Source organism: Mustelus asterias, chromosome 21, assembly GCF_964213995.1.
Source record: "Mustelus asterias chromosome 21, sMusAst1.hap1.1, whole genome shotgun sequence".
NCBI lineage: Eukaryota > Metazoa > Chordata > Chondrichthyes > Carcharhiniformes > Triakidae > Mustelus > Mustelus asterias.
In genome coordinates, this window is record NC_135821.1 from 20,322,829 (window position 1) to 20,342,524 (window position 19,696).

At 49.9% G+C, this 19,696-nt stretch overlaps 1 protein-coding gene across 4 annotated transcripts in view; it reads left to right on the top strand.

Moving 5' to 3' along the window:
- LOC144509181 (myocardin-related transcription factor A-like) overlaps positions 1-19,441 on the top strand; it is a 186,097-nt gene extending 166,656 nt beyond the window's left edge. For all 4 annotated transcript variants that reach the window (XM_078237616.1, XM_078237617.1, XM_078237614.1 and 1 more), the window contains 5 exons: positions 5,050-6,162; positions 10,199-10,297; positions 10,713-10,880; positions 12,402-12,459; positions 14,098-19,441. In XM_078237616.1, coding sequence (XP_078093742.1) covers positions 5,050-6,162; positions 10,199-10,297; positions 10,713-10,880; positions 12,402-12,459; positions 14,098-14,615 — 1,956 coding nt within the window. In that variant the 3' untranslated portion in view covers positions 14,616-19,441. The remainder of the gene's footprint in view (positions 1-5,049; positions 6,163-10,198; positions 10,298-10,712; positions 10,881-12,401; positions 12,460-14,097) is intronic.
- The last annotated feature ends 255 nt before the right edge of the window (positions 19,442-19,696 follow it).

Sequence of the window (19,696 nt, forward strand, 5' to 3'; positions counted from 1 at the left end):
ACCTGGTGTTGTTAAAACTCTTACTGTGTTCACCCCAGTCCAACGCCGGCATCTCCACTTCTTGATAGAAGCCAGAGGGTGGTTGTAGAGAGTTGTTTTTCAAACTGGAGGCCTGTGACCAGCGGTGTGCCTCAGGGATCAGTGCTGGGTCCACTGTTATTTGTCATTTATATTAATGATTTGGATGAGAACATAGGGGGCATGGTTAGTAAGTTTGCAGATGACACCAAGATTGGTGACATGGTGGACAGAGGGGAAGGTTATCTCCAATTGCAGCGGGATGTTGATCAATTGGGCCAGTAGGCTGACGAATGGCAGATGGAGTTTAATTTAGACAAATGCGGGGTGATGCATTTTGGTAGATTGAACCAGGGCAGGACTTACTCAGTTAATGGTAGGGCATTGGGGAGAGTTACAGAACAAAGAGACCTCAGGGTACATGTTCATAGCTCCTTGAAAGTAGAGTCACAGGTGGACAGAGTGGTGAAGGTGGCATTCGGCATGCTTGGTTTCATCGGTCAGAACATTGAATACAGGAATTGGGACGTCTTGTTGAAGTTGTACAAGACATTGGTATGGCCACACTTGGAATGTTGTGTGCAATTCTGGTCACCCTATTATAGAAAGGATATTATTAAACTAGAAAGAGTGCAGAAAAGATTTACTAGGGTGCTACCGGGACTTGATGGATTGAGTTATAAAGAGAGGCTGAATAGACCTGGACTTTTTTCTCTGGAGCGTAGGAAGCTGAGGGGTGACCTTAAAGAGGTCTCTAAAATAATGAGGGCCGTAGGCAAGGTAGATAGTCAATATCTTTTCCCAAAGGTAGTGGAGTCTAAAACTAGAGGGCATAGGTTTAAGGTGAGAGGGGAGAGATACAAAAGTGTCAGGAGGGGCAATTTTTTCACAGAGGGTGGTGAGTGTCTGGAACAAGCTGCCAGAGGTAGTAGTAGAGGCGGGTACAATTTTATCTTTTAAAAAGCATTTAGACAGTTACATGGGTACGATGGGTAGAGAGGGATATGGGCCAAATGCAGGCAATTGGGACAAGCTTAGGGCAGCATGGACAAGTTGGGCCGAAGGGTCTGTTTCCATGCTGTAAACCTCTATGATGGGCTGAAGTGCCTTTTTCACTGCTGTGAACCCTCTATGACTCCCTCCTTGACAAACTGCTGTCCTGTTTAATTACAAGATATTACTCGGTGAGCTGTGCGCCATGGTGAGCTGTGCGCCACGGTGAGCTGTGCGCCATGCCAGGTTAAAGCGGAGTGCTCCTTTCCGTGAGGCTTATGTCTTTGGGCGTCCAACTGTCCGAGTTGAACCTCGGGCAGACTGCCTTTTTCCTCAGCGGATCTTCTGCTTACTGTCATTGGCACCAATAACTTGGCCCTTGGTGGGCGCCCACGAAACATTGCACACTGATATTTCTTGATGCCTTTTAATCTACTCTGAGTGAAAGCTGGCCCAATATATGTTTTTTTGAAGAAAAATGCTTCACCCTGAGATGTTAACTGATAAAAGTGACACTTCTGCCATCAGCCGTGTTGATGAGATTGCGATGGGTCGGGTGGGGCAGGTGGAGTGGTTCAGATCACACACTCCAGCCCGTTTGCCGAGTTGATGTTCAGGTTATGGTGTGGGGGGGGCCGGGGAAAGAGAGGGAGCTGTTTCCCCAGTGGGGAGAATCGCGCATCTGCTACCAAATGGATTTGAAACAGAATGACCTACAAACTGAATTCTTTACATTTAATACAAACATTAACACAACGGCAGCTTCTGCTTTTGGAATGAGTCATGATCTATTTAATTATTTTTAGATTCACTCATCCTCAGGTTATACACTATTAAATCCTTGCTATGTAAAGCAATATTTCTGATGTCTCCACATTTTAAATAAGATAACTTCTTTATGCTGTTCGTGTGGTAACTATTGTTCATCCCTCAACACCTTGGCTGCAGTTAACTGGGGAGGCACTGGCATGGTGAAAATGTCAATGGATTAGTCATTGAGAGACTGCGGGTAATGCTCTGGGGACCCAGGTTCGAATCCCACCATAGCAGAGGGTGAAATTTTAAAGTAAAGTTTGTTTATTTATTTATTAGTCACAAGTAAGGCTCACATTAACACTGCAATGAAGTTACTGTGAAATTCCCCTAGTCGCCACACTCTGGCGCCTGTTCAGGTCAATGCGCCCTAACCAGCACGTCTTTCAGACTGTAGGAGGGAACCAGAACACCCGGACGAAACCCATGCAGACACGGGGAGAACGTGCAGACTCCACACAGACAGTGACCCAAGGCTGGAAATCAAACCCAGGCCCCTGGCGCTGTGAGGCAGCGGTGCTAACCACGGTGCTACCGCAATCTGGAAAAATCTGGAATTAGATGTCTAATGATAACCATTGTCGATTGTCATAAAAACCCATCTGGTTCACTAATGTCCCTTTCGGGAAGGAAATCTGCCGTCCTTACCCGGTCTGGCCCTACATGTGACTCCAGAGCCGCAGCAATGTGGTTGGCCTGTAAATGCCCTCTGAAATGACCTAGCAAGACACTCAGTTCAAGGGGCAATTGGGGTGGGCAATAAATGTTGGCCTAGCCCAGCGATGCCCATGTCCCCTGCACGGCTGAACAAAATTCCATTAAACCACCCGCGAAATATAGTGGATTTGAGGCTGATCGTCCAGCCTGCAGGCTATCCATCCGTCATAACCGGCTGTAAATTCAGTGAATCGGCCATTTGTTCTGGGATTGTCATCAGAGCCGAGTTTGCGAGCATCCTTCATGAAGGGGAACTTGCTGTTCCCATCCAGCCCTGCTTACACATTAGCCCAGTAACAACGGAAAAGCTGGCACAGCAGGGAATGGGCAGGAAATGCGGCCCAGACCTGTCCACCTGCTTTTAATGTTGACTTTACCCCCAAACCTTCACGGCTGCTTACTGTGATTCTGCTCCTAGCATTGCCAGACCTTCAAACAGTAACTCGGCTCATCCCCCGCAGGTATCAGTGAGCAGGTGTTAAAGAAGCCTGGGAGTAAACATTTTATTCCGCGTTGGCATCGATATTTCCAAACTGATGGATGCATTTCCACTGGGTTGTTTTTTTTCTTTTTGAGCATGTCGCCCTTTTACAGAAATATCCAAAATGGACGCATTTGTTCCCCCTTTTCTCGAGGACTCTGACCCTCTCTGAATTCCAGGGCGGCACGGTGGTTAGCGCTGCTGTCCCACAGTCAGGGACCTGGGTTCGATTCCCCGGCTTGGGGTCACTGTCTGTGCGGAGTTTGCACGTTCTCCCCGTGACTGCGTGGGTTTCCTCCGGGTGCTCCGGTTTCCTCCCACAGTCCGAAAGACGTGCTGGTTAGATGCATTGGCCATGCTAAATTCTCCCTCGGTGTACCCGAACAGGTGCCGGAGTGTGGTGATTAGGGGATTTTCACAGTAACTTCATTGCAGTGTTAATATCAGCCTACTTGTGACACTAATAAATAAACTTTTTTAAAAAAGGAAGACTCTGAGGCCCCGCTGATACCTCACTGTCGTGGCCAGCCTTCATATGCAGGCAGTTTAAGTAGAGGAGGAATCCTAGAACTCTACATTGCAGAAGAAGGCCATTCGGCCCATCGAGCATGGACTGACAACAATCCCACGCAGGCCCTATCCCCGTAGCCCCATGTATTTACCCTGCTAATCCCCCTGACACTGAGGCAATTATCGTGGCCAGTCAACCATCTTCCTTAAATCCATCATCCGTAATTGTGGTCCATCCAAGCGATGAGGACCTTCTAGTCACCCTTTGAATATATTGTCCAGCAGGGTCACTGGACCGTGAGGTGGCTGAGGAAGGAGGGTGCGAGTACTGAAACCAGTTGTACTCGTGTTACTGCACCCACTGAAATCTTCCTCCGCTGTGTGGTGGGACCCACTAGCAGTGATAGAAACCTATCAAAATCTAACAGGACTGGACAGGGTAGATGCAGGGAGGATGTTCCCGATGGTGGAGGTGTCCAGAACCAGGGCTCACAGTCCGAGGATATTGGTAGACCGTTTAGAATGGAGATGAGGAGACATTTCTTCACCCAGAGAGAGGTCATCCTGTGGAATTCATTACCACAGGAAGTAGTTGAGGACAAAACATTGAACGTTTTCAAGAATCAGTTAGATAAAGCAGTTGGGATGAAGGGGATCGAAGGATATGGGGGGGGAAGCTGGGATCAGGCTATTGAGTTGGATGATCAGTCATAATCATACTGAATGGCGGGGCAGGCTCGAAGGGGCTGAATGGCCGCCTCCTGCTCCAATTTTCTATGTTTCCAAGTGGAACTGTATATCATGAAAATAGATCAGATAGTAATCTTGAAAAGAAAATTGGGGAGAAAAATTACAGGATTGTGGAGAAACCAGAAATTGGATAGCTCTTTTGAAGAGCTAGTGCCGGCACGGTGGGCTGAATGGCCTTCTGTTGCCATAAGACATAGGAGCAGAATTAGGCCACTCAGCCCATCGAGTCTGCTCTGCCATTCATAGAATCATAGAAACCCAACAGTGCAGAAGGAGGCCATTCGGCCCATCGAGTCTGCACCAACCACAATCCCACCCAGGCCCTACCCCCACATATTTACCCGCTAATCCCTCTAACCTATGCATTTTAGGATTCTAAGGGGCAATTTTTAACCTGGCCAATCAAACTAACCCGCACATCTTTGGACTGTGGGAGGAAACCGGAGCACCCGGAGGAAACCCACGCAGACACGAGGAGAATGTGCAAACTCCACACAGACAGTGACCCGAGCCGGGAATCGAACCCGGGACCCTGGAGCTGTGAAGCAGCAGTGCTAACCACTGTGCCACCGTGCCGCCCTATTCGATCATGGCTGATTTTTTTTTCTCATCCCCATTCTCCTGGCTTTTCCCCATCACCCCTGATCCCCTTATTAATCAAGAACCTATCTCTCTCCGTCTTAAAGACACTCAATGACCTGTGCTACGGGCTGTGCACCGTGCTGTCTCTGTTCTGGTGTGGTTGACGGTTTCCTTTCTGTCTGCAGGTGGCTGAACTGAAGCAGGAGCTGAAGCTGCGAGCCCTGCCTGTATCGGGCACCAAAACCGATCTCATAGAGCGCCTGAAGAACTATCAGGAGCAGAACAAAGGTGGTGGAACTCCAGCAAGCACAGCCTCAACCATGGGCAAGAATGGCACCGCCACGTCCAAACCTGCTGAGGTGATGGTGGCCTTCCCGTCTGCCCGCCTGAGCAGCACTCCAGCCGTGGTCACCCCAGGGGATGTCGTGGTCACTACGATGACCGGAGGGTCCGCGGTGAAGTTGAGCAGCACCAGTTCCACTCCCCCAGTGTCTCCTGCTCCCTCTGACCGCTCGGTGCACAGCATGGAAGAGAGCGCAACACCAGAGGCGGTCACCGACTCCCTCCAGTCCTCGCCCATGCGCGTCATTGGCAAAGAAGAGCCTGCCTTTATTAATGGCTTGACGAGCATCGCCATGCTGGTGCCCAGCAGCATCCGCGGCAGTGACCAGGAGTCACACAGGGACACGCAAGCCGCGACCAAGGATCTGATGTTGCAGGAAAAGGACAAGCAGATCGAGGAGCTGACCAGGATGCTGAGGCAGAAGCAGAAGCTGGTGGAAGCTCTCCGGCTGCAGCTGGATCAGGAGAAGAGAACCCAACTCCAGCAGCCAGCTGTGAGTGCGCCCCCAGCCGTGCCGAGCGCTCAAAAACACATCCCCGTCTCCGTCAAGCAGGAGAGCCCGCCTGCCAGTTGTCCCTTTTCTGGGCCGTCCACACCCTCCGCTCCCAATAAACCCATCCCGCTCGTCAACCACGTCAAGCCCCCGAGGAGAAACCCAAGTCCCGCCGAGGTCCCCGGGTCGAACTTGGTGCCAATGAAGGCCGTGGCGGTGAAGCAGGAGGTGAGCACAGGCGCCTGTGAAAAGCCCACGTCGACGTCCGCGGTCCTGCTGAGCCCAGCACAGTCAAATCGGGTGACTGCGGGATCACCGAGGACAATGGTACAGAACCAAGCCCCCAGCCTGTTGGCTAATGGAGTGGGGACTCACATCCTCCTCACAGTGACTCCACAAAGCAGTGACGTGCACCGTGTCTCCCCCCCTGTGAGCACTGCCAAGACTCAGCTGGCAATACAGGTACGCAATGGGGCTGTGTCACTTTCCAAGGGGCATGGTTGGGCTCTGCTACAACATTCCCATCCCTAGAACTATATAGAATATACAAACTGGCCCTTCGGCCCAACAGGCCCAATGCTAGCCAATGAGGTAGGTGCCGAGTGGGTTTGACAAGGCAGATGTGACCAGGCTGTTTTTCCCTGCAGAGTCGAGAACTAAGGGGCCACAGTCTCAGGATAAGGGGATGACCACTTTGCGTTGAGATTTCTTTCACTAGAGGGGTGTGAACCTTTGGAATTCCCAACCTAGAGGCCTGTGTGGGCCCAATCATTGCGTATGCTTGAGTCAGAGATTGAGAGATTTTTGGACACTAGTGGAATCAAGGTTGGGATCCGCTACAACATTCCCATCCCTAGAACGTACAAACTGGCCCTTCGGCCCAACAGCTCCAAACTAGCCTCCAATCTTTTGTTCATCTCACTATCAGCATAATGAGGGTAGGTGCCGAGTGGTTGGTCAAAGAGGTGGAGTTGATCGTATTGAATAGCAGAGCAGGCTCGAGGGGCCGAATGGCCGCCTTCTGCTTCTATTTCTTGCGTTCCTATAACCTTTGAGCTGACTAAGAGTTAATTTTGTAGATGGAAGGGATAAGATCATAGAAATCATAGAAACCCTACAGTACAGAAAGAGGCCATTCGGCCCATCGAGTCTGCACCGTCCACAATCCCACCCAGGCCCTACCCCCATATCCCTACATATTTTACCCACTAATCCCTCTAATCTACGCATCCCAGGACACTAAGGGGCAATTTTTAGCATGGCCTATCAACCTAACCCGCACATCTTTGGACTGTGGGAGGAAACTGGAGCACCCGGAGGAAACCCACGCAGACACGAGGAGAATGTGCAAACTCCACACAGACAGTGACCCAAGCCGGGAATCGAACCCAGGTCCCTGGAGCTGTGAAGCAGCAATGCTAACCACTGCTACCGTGCCGCTGGGGATTTGGCGGGAGTGTACAGCGTGTGGATCAGTGCATTACCACTAGAGAGAGGATAGAGAAACACAACGCCGGGAATGACAAAGGGTCAGTCTCTCTCTCCATCCACGGGTGATGCCCGATCTGAGCATTTCCTGTTAATTCCGGTTTGTGTTTTTTACCTCACTGGGGTGTAAGCTTCAGAAGAGGAGTCTGTGCCTGGGTTAGAGTAGGTGTACAGTTGAAGCCAGGCCTCTGGGCATGCCGGCTCCTCGAGCCTCCCAACACTGCCAGCGTTTACCGAATGGAAACTCCGGGTGTAATGGCCCAATGTTGTGAGGGTTTGAGGCCACGGCTGATGTCTGTCCCTCCAGCCAGTTGGCTGTCCACGGGTGAACCTCGATAGTAAGAGTTAGGGGAGGTCGCTGCTCTGGTTAATCATGTCCTCCACTGGATGTTAACACTGGCTTGGGGTGGTGGGGGGGAACTCACTGACTACTTTTCCTCTGCTTTCCATGGCTGCGTTATGTCAGCTGACCCAGGACCGTGTGCTGGAGAGAATTTGGTGCCTTTACTTCCTCGGCCATTTGGTAATCGCTCTCTGTTTCAGATTCCCCGAGTGGCCAAACAGCACTAATTCACAAGTCTTTGTATTTTAAATAACTATCTGTCATTTAACTGGCCAATGAGGATAATGGGAAGTTTGCTTTGTATGTTTTTTATTATTCATTTGCTGTGGTGGGTTTCATTTGTACATCTGTACATTGGGGCGGGCACGGTGGCACAGCGGTTAGCACTGCTGCCTCACAGCGCCAGGGAATGGGTTCAGTTCCGGCCTCGGGTCACTGTCTGTCTGGGGTTTGCACATTCTCCCCGTGTCTGCGTGGGTTTCCTCCGGATGCTCCAGTTTCCTCCCACAGTCCAAAGATGTGCGGGTGAGGTGGATTGGCCATGATAAATTGACCTTGGTGTCGGGGGACTAGCAGGGGAAATATGTGGTCTTCCAGGAATGGAGCCTGGGTGGGATTGTTGTCAGTGCAGACTCGATGGGCCGAATGGCCTCCTTCTGCACTGTAGGGATTCTATGATTTGCATACGACCTGATCGATAAAATTATGAAGGGATTAAAAAGGGTGAATGTGTAAATGTTTTCACAGTGGGGGAGAGCAGAGCTGGGGGAAACTTCCTCAATAGATTTTCTAAATAAACTTTCAAAATAGACTAAATAGTCTGGCTCTGTATTCCTTGGAGTTTAGAAGAGTGAGGGGTGACTTATTCAAACATGTCAGATCCTGAGAGGGTTTGACAGGGTAGATGGTGAGATGTTTTCACCCGGGAGAGAGTCTGGAACAAGGGGACATCGCTACAAGATAAAGAGCCGGTCATTTACAACGGAGGTGGGAGAAATTTCTTCTCGCAGAGAGTGGTGAGTCTCTGGAACTCTCTGCCCCAAAGGGTGCTGGAGGCTGGATCATTAGAAGTATTTAAGGTGGAGGTGGATAAATATTTGATAGATCGAGGGATAGAGGACTCTGGGGAAACGGCACAGACAAGGAGCTTGAGGCCGGCATAGATCAGCCAAGATTGTATTGAATGGCGGGGCAGGCTTGAAGGGCCTACTCCTGCTTCTATTGTGTTCTTGTGTTGTGTTCTTATCCAGATAGAACGCTAACCTCACCACATGGAGTGGTTGGAGCGAATAGCATAGCTCCTTCAGGGGAAGTTAGACAGGTACATGAGGAGAGAGGAACCGGAGGATATGCTGATGGGGTGAGATTGAAGTAGGTTTACGTGGAGCATAAATATGGGCGCAGAGCATCGGAGCCGAATGTTGTGTTTCTGTGCTGCATCTTCATAGAATCATAGAATAGAATCCATCCAGTGCAGAAGGAGGCCATTCAGCCCATTTGAGCCAGCACCCGACAACAATCCCACCCAGGCCCTATCCTGTGTATTTACCCTTGCTAGTCCCCTGACACTAAGGGGCAATTTAGCATGCCAATCAACCTAACCTGCACATCTTAACCAGGATGTGGAGATGCCGGCGTTGGACTGGGGTAAACACAGTAAGAAGTTTAACAACACCAGGTTAAAGTCCAACAGGTTTATTTGGTAGCAAAAGCCACACAAGCTTTCGGAGCTGCAAGCCCCTTCTTCAGGTGAGTGGGAATTCTGTTCACAAACAGAGCATATAAAGACACAAACTCAATTTACATGAATAATGGTTGGAATGCGAATACTTACAACTAATCAAGTCTTTAAGAAACAAAACCATGTGAGTGGAGAAAGCATCAAGACAGGCTAAAAAGATGTGTATTGTTTCCAGACAAAACAGCCAGTGAAACTCTGTGGGGGTTACAAATAGTGTGCCATGAACCCAATATCCCGGTTGAGGCCGTCCTCGTGTGTGCGGAACTTGGCTATCAGTTTCTGCATAGCGACTCTGCGCCGTCGTGTGTCGCGAAGGCCGCCTTGGAGAACGCTTACCCGAATATCAGAGGCCGAATGCCCGTGACCGCTGAAGTGCTCCCCAACAGGAAGAGAACAGTCTTGCCTGGTGATTGTCGAGCGGTGTTCATTCATCCGTTGTCCCAGACGCTAGTCCAATGCCGGCATCTCCACATCATGTGTATGTGCCAGCAGAGGGAGCTGTTCCCTCACTGCTCTTCCTGCATGAAGGCTGCAGTCCCTGTCTCCTCCACAGTCAGTTCGTTGTTTTATTCACCGCAAGTTACACCCTGGGGACCGACAAGAATTGTTTTGTTGAATGCAGTATAACTGTGTTTTCGTTCAGCTTGGGTCGCACAGTGGTTAGCACTGCTGCCTCACAGCAAGAAGTCTCACAACACCAGGGTTAAAGTCCCAACAGGTTTATTTGGTAGCAAAAGCCACAAGCTTTCGGAGCCTTAAGTCCCTTCGTCAGGGACACAGCACCAGGGACCCGGGTTCGATTCCCGGCTCGGGTCACTGTCTGTGCGGGACTTACTCTGCGCTGGAGTGTTGTTTCGTCACGGCTGATTGGCACAATGAGGCACGATTCTAGTTGTCTAATTCCCCACACCCCTTTTCTCTTTCAGGCAGTGCCATCCCCACCCTCCCAGAAGCAGACACAGCAGCCAACAGCCAGCACCCAGGCAAAGCAGCAGGCAGGAGTGATGAACCCGCCAGTGAAAAAGGTAGACCGTTTGTGTTTGTGGAGCTGAATCGCGGGCTCCCCCACGTGCCCCCCACCCCCCCCTTCCCATTCCCCCCCCCTCCTCCCCAAAGCAGGCTCAAATAAAGTTCTGTAATGTTTGTTTCCAAACAATAGGACAGATAGAAATAGATATATAGATAGCTAGCTGGCTTATTGAGGAAATATCATAGAAGCATGTGTCAGATTGTGGTGGCAATACAAATGCAATAAGTAATCCTAATTCATGAACAGACCCAGTGGCCGCCGCCTTGTCAGATGCTGTGTGTTGTGTAATAATGTTTAGAAACTACATTTATTAACAATATGCCATGCGGGTCAGGGCTAGCCTCATTCTGGCTGAGTACCAGTCGCAATGAACCGTATCTGATGCCTCGCTGTGTTTGTTTTAAATGTAGGACCAAAAATTGGGTGTGCAGCTGATCACCGGGACGTCCGGTGCCGTGCTCTCCTACTCCTTTACACCCCCAAACCTGGAGCCGTGCTTCACAAGTAACATCAGTGACAGCTCACTAAAAGCCAGGGCGGCGAATGCTGTGAATAACGGGCCCAGCTCCACACACAAGGTGAGTCTGCACATCGCTTCAGAGGTTTCATAAACTGTGACTTGAAGCAAATACCCGCCCACTGTCTTTTGAGGAGAGAGTCCTTTCCCCCCCCCCCCCCACCTCCCCCTCACGTCAATTGTCCCTGAAGATGCTGCATCATCTTCGTTTTGAAGCACTGGGACAGCACGGTGGCACAGTGGGTTAGCACTGTTGCCTCACAGCGCCAGCGACCCAGGTTCAATTCCCAGCTTGGGTCACTGTCTGCGTGGAGTCTGCACATTCTCCCCGTATCTGCGTGGGTTTCCTCCGGGCGCTCCGGTTTCCTCCCACAGTCCAAAACATTTTCATTTATGTGCAAGAATATTGATGATGATGAACCACAACTGTTTCGCTTTCAAAGTTAATTGAATTGGATGGCAGAATCTCTCTCTTTTTGCATTACCCAGGAGATTGGGGAGCCTGTAGTTCCTGGGCTTTCTCCATGGCAACATCCCGGCCAATCAGGGTCGCCTTGCTAACCAGTCCTCCTGTAGCATCAATTATTCTGATAGATATTGTGAAATTTGGCATTCTTGTGTTTGTCCTGATGAGTGCAAGATGAAAAACTTTGACAACACATGTGTCTCATCAAAATTCAAGAGAAAGATGGACCAATGGAACTGGGGATGGGGCAGTGTGAGGTGGGAGGCCAGCATTTATTGTCCATTCCTAAACGCCCTCCATTTCGGAGGGCATTTGAGAATCATCCGCATTGCTGTGGGACCTGGAGTCACAAATAGGCCAGACTGGGTAAGGAGGGCAGATTTCCTTCCCTAAAGGACATTAGTGATAAAGGGTAGCTATCCAGAATGATAAGAGGTAGGAAACGAGGCCCCACAAAATTCAGGCTTGTGAATGACCCTGTGGGGATGGGGCCAAAGGTCAGGCCATGACCCCGTGGAGATGGGGCATGGTCTATCAACAGCGTTTAACCATGGAGCAGACAAGTGATTTGACTTTCACTCTGTTCAGAGACTCGTGCTCTCACTATTGCTCGGCTTTTGTGCAGAATTCCAGCAGATCAAAGAGATGGTAGAAATTTGAGAGATTCCGAATTGGGCCTCAGCACTTACTCTAACCCCCGGGACCCAGTTCACGCCAATCTGCCCAGGTGCCGATTTGGCTTTGCCTCTCTGGGGAAATTGCTAAGAGGGAGTTCTTCTCAAAATGGCTGGGCCAATGTTTCCTCCTAGTTTGTGGTGGGATAACTTAATATCACACCCCACATCATCTCCAACTGCTCCCAGCCTCCGAATCCCAGCTTCAAGTAGGAACTAGGACAATCACCAGTGGAACTTGGTGCCGTCACTGTGATTCAGACTAATGACTCTCTGTCTGAGAACGGCCCTAAAGACACCGAGTAGCTGCTGAAGGTCCCGACCCGTGGCCTTTCTTTACTTTGGGAATCTTAATATTTTCACTGCTTTGGATGGCTAGGCCACTCCAGTGAACACTCTTTAGTTTGCACCAGTGATGACCCTGATGTTTTACTCTCCGCAGGAAAACTCCAGGAGTCAACAGATGGACGATTTGTTTGACATCCTCATTGAAAGTGGAGGTAAGTCAGTGGGTGACGACAGATATGTTTCTTCTGTTTCGAACCTTTTATCCCAGGCTCCCATGTAACTGTGCATCATCAAAGAACAATACAGCACAGGAACAGGCCCTTCGGCCCTCCAAGCCTGCACCAATCATGTGTTCCTAACTAGACCATCCGTTTGTATCCCTCTATTCCCAGTCTGTTCATGTGGCTATCTAGATGAGTCATAAATGATCCTAGCGTGTCTGCCTCAACCACCTTGCTTAGCAGTGCATTCCAGGCCCCCACCACCCTCTGTGTAAAATACGTCCCCCGTATATCTGTATTGAACCTTGCCCCCCTTACCTTGAACTTGTGACCCCTTGTGTTTGTCATTTCTGACCTGGGAAAAAGCTTCCAACTGTTCACCCTATCAATGCCCTTCATAATTTTATAAACTTCTATTAGGTCGCCCCTCAACCTCAGTCTTTCCAGGGAGAACAACCCTAGTTTACTCAATCTCATCTCATAGCTAATACCCTCCATACCAGACAACATCCTGGTAAACCTTTTCTGCACTCTCTCCAAAGCCTCAACGTCCTACTGGTAGTGTGGCGACCAGAACTGGACGCAGTATTCCAAATGTGGCCTAACCAACGTTCTATATAACTGCAACATCATATGCCAACTTTTATATTCTATGCCCAGTCCAATAAAGGCAAGCATGCCATATGCCTTCTTCACCACCTTTTTCACCTGTGCTGCCACCTTTAAGGATCTGTGGATTTGCACACCCAGATCCCTCTGTGTGTCTATACACCTGATAGTTCTGCCATTTATTGTATAGCTCCCCCCTGCATTACCAAAATGCATCACTTCGCATTCACCTGGATTAAATCCCATAAAGTCTCTGATAGCGGTCCAACACTGGGATAATTTTGGATCCATGCTCCAAAGCTCTCCCTAAGTTGACTTTTTTATTTGTTGATGGGATGTGAGTGTCACTGGCAAGACCAGTGTTTGTTACCCATTCCGAACTGTGCTTGAGAAGGTGGCGGTGAGCTGTTTCCCTGGACCACTGCAGTCCATTTGGTTCACCCAGTGTGCTGCTGGGGAGGGTTTAGCCCCATCCAGTGTCCCAAAACTCTGGTACTGCTGACCAACTAATCCCACCTGATTAATTTATTTTCAAAGAGCAAAGAAAATTACAGCACAGGAACAGGCCCTTCGGCCCTCCAAGCCGGCACCAACCATGCTGCCCGTCTGAACTAAAACCCCCTACCCTTCCGGGGACCATATCCCTCCATTCCCATCCTGTTCATGTATTTGTCAAGACGCCCCATAAAACTCACTATCGTATCTGCTTCCACTACCTCCCCCGGCAGCAAGTTCCAGGCGTCCACCACCCTCAGTGTAAAAACAACTTGCCTCGTACATCTCCTTTAAACCTTGCCCCTCGCACCTTAAACCTATGCCCCCTAGCAATTGACTCTTCCACCCTGGGGGATTCCCTGAGGAATCGATGGCCTTTACCACCCCGCCCGAGTACTCAGGAAACTCCGAGATACGTTGAGTGGCTGAGACTGTGTCCGCAAATGGCAGTGTGAGGACCCGAAACTGGGGTAAGGGGAATAAGAAGTGAACGAAGCATTGATTTACTTTATTCTTCATTGACAGAAATTTCACTCAACGCCAAGGATGTTTCCACGTCATTAAACACGCCGTCTCCCCGGAACGTTTCGCCCACGCTCGCCATGTCTCCACCGGCAGCCGGCAAAGCACGGCTGCAGTCCCCGCAGCTGTTGCTGGAATCCATCAGCGACAGTCAGTCCAGCAGCCACGAGAGCCGCCTGGAGGACTTCCTCGTCAGCAGCACTGGCGTTCCGCTCTTGTCGGTGGATAACGATGGGACGGAGCCCCTCTCCCTCATCGATGACCTACACAACCAAATGCTGAGCAGTTCCAGTATTCTGGAACACCCGCACTCACCCATGGACACCTCTGACATGCACTTCACTGCAGACAGCGCCGGCCTGACTCTGGACCTTGCTGACACTAACTTGGACAACATGGAGTGGCTGGACCTCACTATGGGCAGCTCTTCCGTGGGCCTTGCTCCTTTGAGCTCCGTAACCCCTAGTGTCTTCTCCACTGACTTTCTAGACAGTCACGACCTGCAGTTACACTGGGATTAACATCGGACAGTCAAAGCATTGAGGGCGATCCTTCGCAAAGCCTCCTGGTCAGTGTGGCCCTTTAGTGTGCTGAACCTGAATTAAAGCCGGGTCCTTCAGTACGCGCTCTTCGCTGTCCAGGAACGACACTCAACGCTGGGAACACAGGTCCCCTTGTGAAGCATCAGAGGATCTTCTCTGTTTAGAATTCGCGGGCACGAATGGGCTGAAGCTCTTGGCTCAGATCTGAGCCCAACCGCTGGGGCAGGGAGATGGACCTTCTCATAGATTGACCTGGGCAGCATGGGTTTCTTTGACCTTTAGCTCTTCACGTGGTCCTGTTCTGTGACAGGGTCGCTCGCTCGCTCGGGTGTCTTATCCAGCGTTTGGTTTCTACGTTGCCAAGGTTGTGTTTTTGCACTGATTGGGGGAAGTTTTAAAAAAAAAAATGTTTCGGAACAAAAGCCCAAAGGTACACTAACTGAGCAGGGAATCCGGATTAACTGCCCCCCTCCCACCAACCTGTTCAGGACAAGTCCGAACGCTGTTGCCTGCACCTGGGACACATACCTCAGTGCTGCGTGATTTCTCTTTCTAAGATCCCGAAACGAGACCTGTGTTTGAGTAGCTCGGGTTGTTACTGCAGCGTTTGGGCTTGTCATTCACACAACTTCCTTCCGAGCCCGAGAGAGAGCCTGGCATTGATTGACTGCTTTAGCCCGAAGGGAGGCCGGGGGGGGGGGCAGCCCCTCACTGCATCTGCTTGTGCCATTCATCCTCCACTTGAATTTGGAGCTGTGTTATTGGATTAGGCGAGTGTGCGGCCCCAAGGACAGCTGCGACGCGCCCCAAGTGGTTTCTAATTTGCCAGTGTCCTCAGCGGCTGCAGAGGAAAGTCAAGTTTTTTTCATTCTGGCCTCGGAGGTGGGAGCATTAACCGACCGTGGGCAGCAGCCGACACGCCCCACAGTTACACAAGGAAGGTAGCAGAGCTGTTACGCTGCTGGCTTTACCTAGTCCCTCTCCCTGATCAAAGCTCCAGGGCAGGGTGACGCTCGAGTCAGCCACTCAGTACAGATGGATAAATAGCTTTCAACTGCCAACAGAGGTCTGAGTGAGCCAGGTGCATGTCTCTGGGCCATTTTGGTTTTGGGGTGTGCGGCAATGGGGGGGGGTGTGTGGGTACGGTCGTATGCCCACATTTCGTTCCCTTGTTGACCCAAGAAGTGTTGCCTGTGCAGGAAGTTCCTCCACCTGCCCACCTTGCCCTTCAAAATGAAAAGGAGCTTGACCAGTCCGGGGGGGGCGGGTGAGATGTCAGGCAGGGCAAGCAATTAACAACCCTGGCCACTTTGGTCGTATTTCTCACACGTGTAACTGAAAGGCATTTTAAGTTCTACTGCAGGAGGAGTTTCCTAAATCTATCTTGCCAGCTAATGCGAGGATTTCTTTCAATCACCTGGAGTGTGAAAACAATTGCATACCGTAAAATGTGCAGTTTAATCATATCCGTGTATAGGCCGCATAGCTGACCCCAGCTGTGTTAAGTGAATTTCACTGGTCAAAATAACACTGGTGTGCGGGGAGACGGACCGGGGATTACCCGAGGCCGAGACAATGCTGTGACTTTTACAGTTGAAACTCTCACCTGAAGTCACATTCACGCACACTGCAGGTCTTGAGGTTGTCATCACTATTGCAAACGCGTGGCCAAGGTGACCCCTATCGTAGCCAAAGTTGAAGTTACTGTGGCCATTATAAAGCCCCCAAGAAAAGGGATTGGGTGAAGCTGCTTGGGCTGTCAATGCTTTGCTTTCCTCACCGGTTCCCTCGTCCCCCACCAGCTGCTCACTGAGGTGGGAAAAACCCAACTGCGCGGTTCCATTCTTCACTCTGTGAAGTTTTGGTTGTAGTTGGGAAGGGTTAAGAGAGAGAGAAGACAGTCGTACAATTCAGGTATATCCAAGTGAGTCGAGTGGAATTTATCCAAAATGGGACAGATGGGGCCGGAAAGCTTCAGGAGAAACTAATTCTGGGGAAGGGGGGGGGGGGGGGGGGGGTGTTGTGAGGTGACAATTGGAGTTATTAATCCAGCCTGAGATACAGGAGACCTTATTCCAAATATTGCCAGTGTGGATCGAAGCAGATGGTAATTGTTCCTAATGCCAACTGTATCGAATATCTTTATTTTGGGTATGGTGTATTTAGAGTCTGTTAAGCAGTAGATTCTTCTGCATCCCCCCACCCCCTCCCCCCGACAATAGCACTGAGTTTATTTTTAATATACTGTATATTCCTCTTTCACCAAATTCCTCCGTGCATTATTGGAATAAATTTGGTTCCGTGAAAGTATCTGGCCTTCTCAACTAAACCTGGGAGTTTCAGTCCCTTTGCCTGAAGGATCTTGTTGTCCCTGGCTGCTCAGCGCAAAGCAAATGATTTTGGATATTTTGAGTCATTTTTCCTGCGATGCTTTCTCCTCTGCTTCACCATAATCAGTGTAAATAATCTTCGCACAAACCAGTGCCCCCCCTCTGGGTGTTGTTCTGTGGCAGTCGGAACTCAGAATGCAGCATTCTGAGCAGTTTGGGTGGGTTTCGAATCACTTTGCTGCTACCTGAATTCCCCACCCCCGAGATAGGTTCTCCAGTGTGAACAAAATGGTTTCCACCCAGTATCAAGCCATGGCAGCAGGCACCTCGCGACCATCCATTCAACTTTGCTCTCTGAATTGTGTTAATAATTGCAGCAATCCTATTCGTGCAGGTTGTTGGAGGTGTTGTGCGCTCTCAACCATTAGAATCATAGAATCCCCACAGTGCAGAAAGAGGCTGTTTGGCCCATCAAGCCTGCCCCGACAACTATCTCACCCCAGGCCCTATCTCATAATCCCAAATCTGGGCGGCACAGTGGTTAGCACTGCTGCTTCACAGCGCCAGGGACCCGGGTTCGATTCCCGGCTTGGGTCACCGTCTGTGTGGAGTCTGCACGTTTCTCCCCGTGTCTGTGCGGGTTTCCTCCGGGCGCTCCGATTTCCTCCCACAGTCTGAAAGATGTGCTGGTTAGGTGGATTGAGGAAGGAGCAACACTCTGAAACACTCCGAAAGCTCGTGCTACCAAATAAACTTGTTGGACTTTAACCTGGTGTTGTGAGACTACTTACTGGTGGATTGACCCAAACAGGCGCGGGAGTGTGGCAACTAGGGGAATTTCACAGTAACCTCATTGCAGTGTTAATGTAAGCCTACTTATGACTAATAAATAAACTTTACTTTTAAAATAATCCCACTTATTTACCCTGCTAGCCCCCCCTGACACTAAGGGGCAATTTATCACGGCTAATCCACCTAACCCACACATCTTTTGGACTGCGGGAGGAAACCGGAGCACCCGGAGGAAACCCATGCAGACACGGGGAGAATGTGCAAACTCTGCACAGTCACCCAAGGCCGAAATTGAACCTGGGTCCCTGGCGCTGAGAGGCAGCAATGCTAACCACCGTGCCACCCATTGTGACTCAGTAATTTCTAAATGTTAAATCCTATCAATCCAACTAATCAGGCAGGTACCCAATGTTAATGTGGAGCAGAATTATTGCAGCTGATTTGCCCCTTAGTGTTGGTTCAGTTGTCCAAACGTTACCGGCGACCTCCACTGGCACCGGCCAACATTACAGCAACCCTGTACCAGGGCTGAATGCTTAGTGTTTAGAATGTTTGGGGATCGTAGATGCAAAAAAATGTGCAATATTTGGTGATTCAACTGGCATGAGCTGCAGCCATTAATCTGATGTGGGTTTTGTAAAGATCTCCCTTGTTACCTGCATTGGGCCTTAGCTGCAATTTGAGACAATCCAAGCCCAGTTGTCGTAGTCTGGTAGTGAGGCTCTCGCTGATATAGTCATGGGCCCTTGATTCCTGGGGGCCGGGACTTAATAGAAACATGGACAGGAGTGAAACCCTGCCCAATAAGTGTGATTGTTTCTGTAAACCCGTGGTGTTCTGAAGGCCTTTGCTTGGTTGGTATTGTTTCTGAACATGCAGCAGAAGGCAATGTGTTCCCCCCCCCCCCCCCCCAGGGAATATCATCAGTTCCTCCCTCTGTGATGTCCTGTCCAAGAGCTTAAAGACACTATATACAGGCACAATACTGGGGTACACTCATTTGGACACGGTCTACTACTCCTCCCTCCAGACGTCTTCTCTCCACCTCACCCCTCCTCTCCCACCCCAGCCCTGAAGGAATCATGTGCCCTTGTCAGATTTGCATCCCCACTCCCCGTCTGAAACTTGTTGTCTGCGTTGTCATGTGTTGGAATGGAAAAGGCAGTCGAGTGTTCCAATGGGAGAGTTAGTATACCAGAGTATACCTCTTGCACTTCCTGATTCTCTTCATTGCAAAACTGTGTCTTCAGCTGTCAAGGCATGAGGTTCTGAAATTCCTTCCCTCAACCTCTCCGACACTCTTTCCTCTTTCAGGACACTCTTAAAAGTCTACCTCTTTGTTTGACAATTGTTCCTGTGATGCACCTTGGGATGTTTTACTATTTCAGGGAGAGGTGATGGCCTAGTGGTATTATCGCTAGACTATTAATCCAGAAACTCAGCTAATGTTCTGGGGACCCGGGTTCGAATCCCGCCACAGCAGGTGGTGGAATTTGAATTCAATAAAAAAAAAACCTGGAATTAAGAATCTACTGATGACCATGAAACCATCGTCGGAAAAACCTATCTGGTTCACTAATGTCCTTTAGGGAAGGAAATCTGCCGTCCTTAACTGATCTGGCCTACATTTGACTCCAAAGCCTCGGCAATGGAGTTGACTCTCAACTGCCCCCCCCCCCCCCCCCCAAGGGCAACTAGGGATCAGCAATAAATGCTGGCCCAGCCAGCGACGCCCATGTCCCATGAATGAATTTTTTAAAAACATTGTCGACAGTAAGGTTCTTATCCCCAACTTTGTGCATCTTGCTTGCAATACTGCAGCGTATTTTAGTATTTTGACTACCTTTGCTCCACACTCAAAAGTTCAGACAGGACTTGTTGGTAAATTTCATAGAATCCATACAGTACAGAAGGAGGCCATTTGGCCCATTCAGTCTG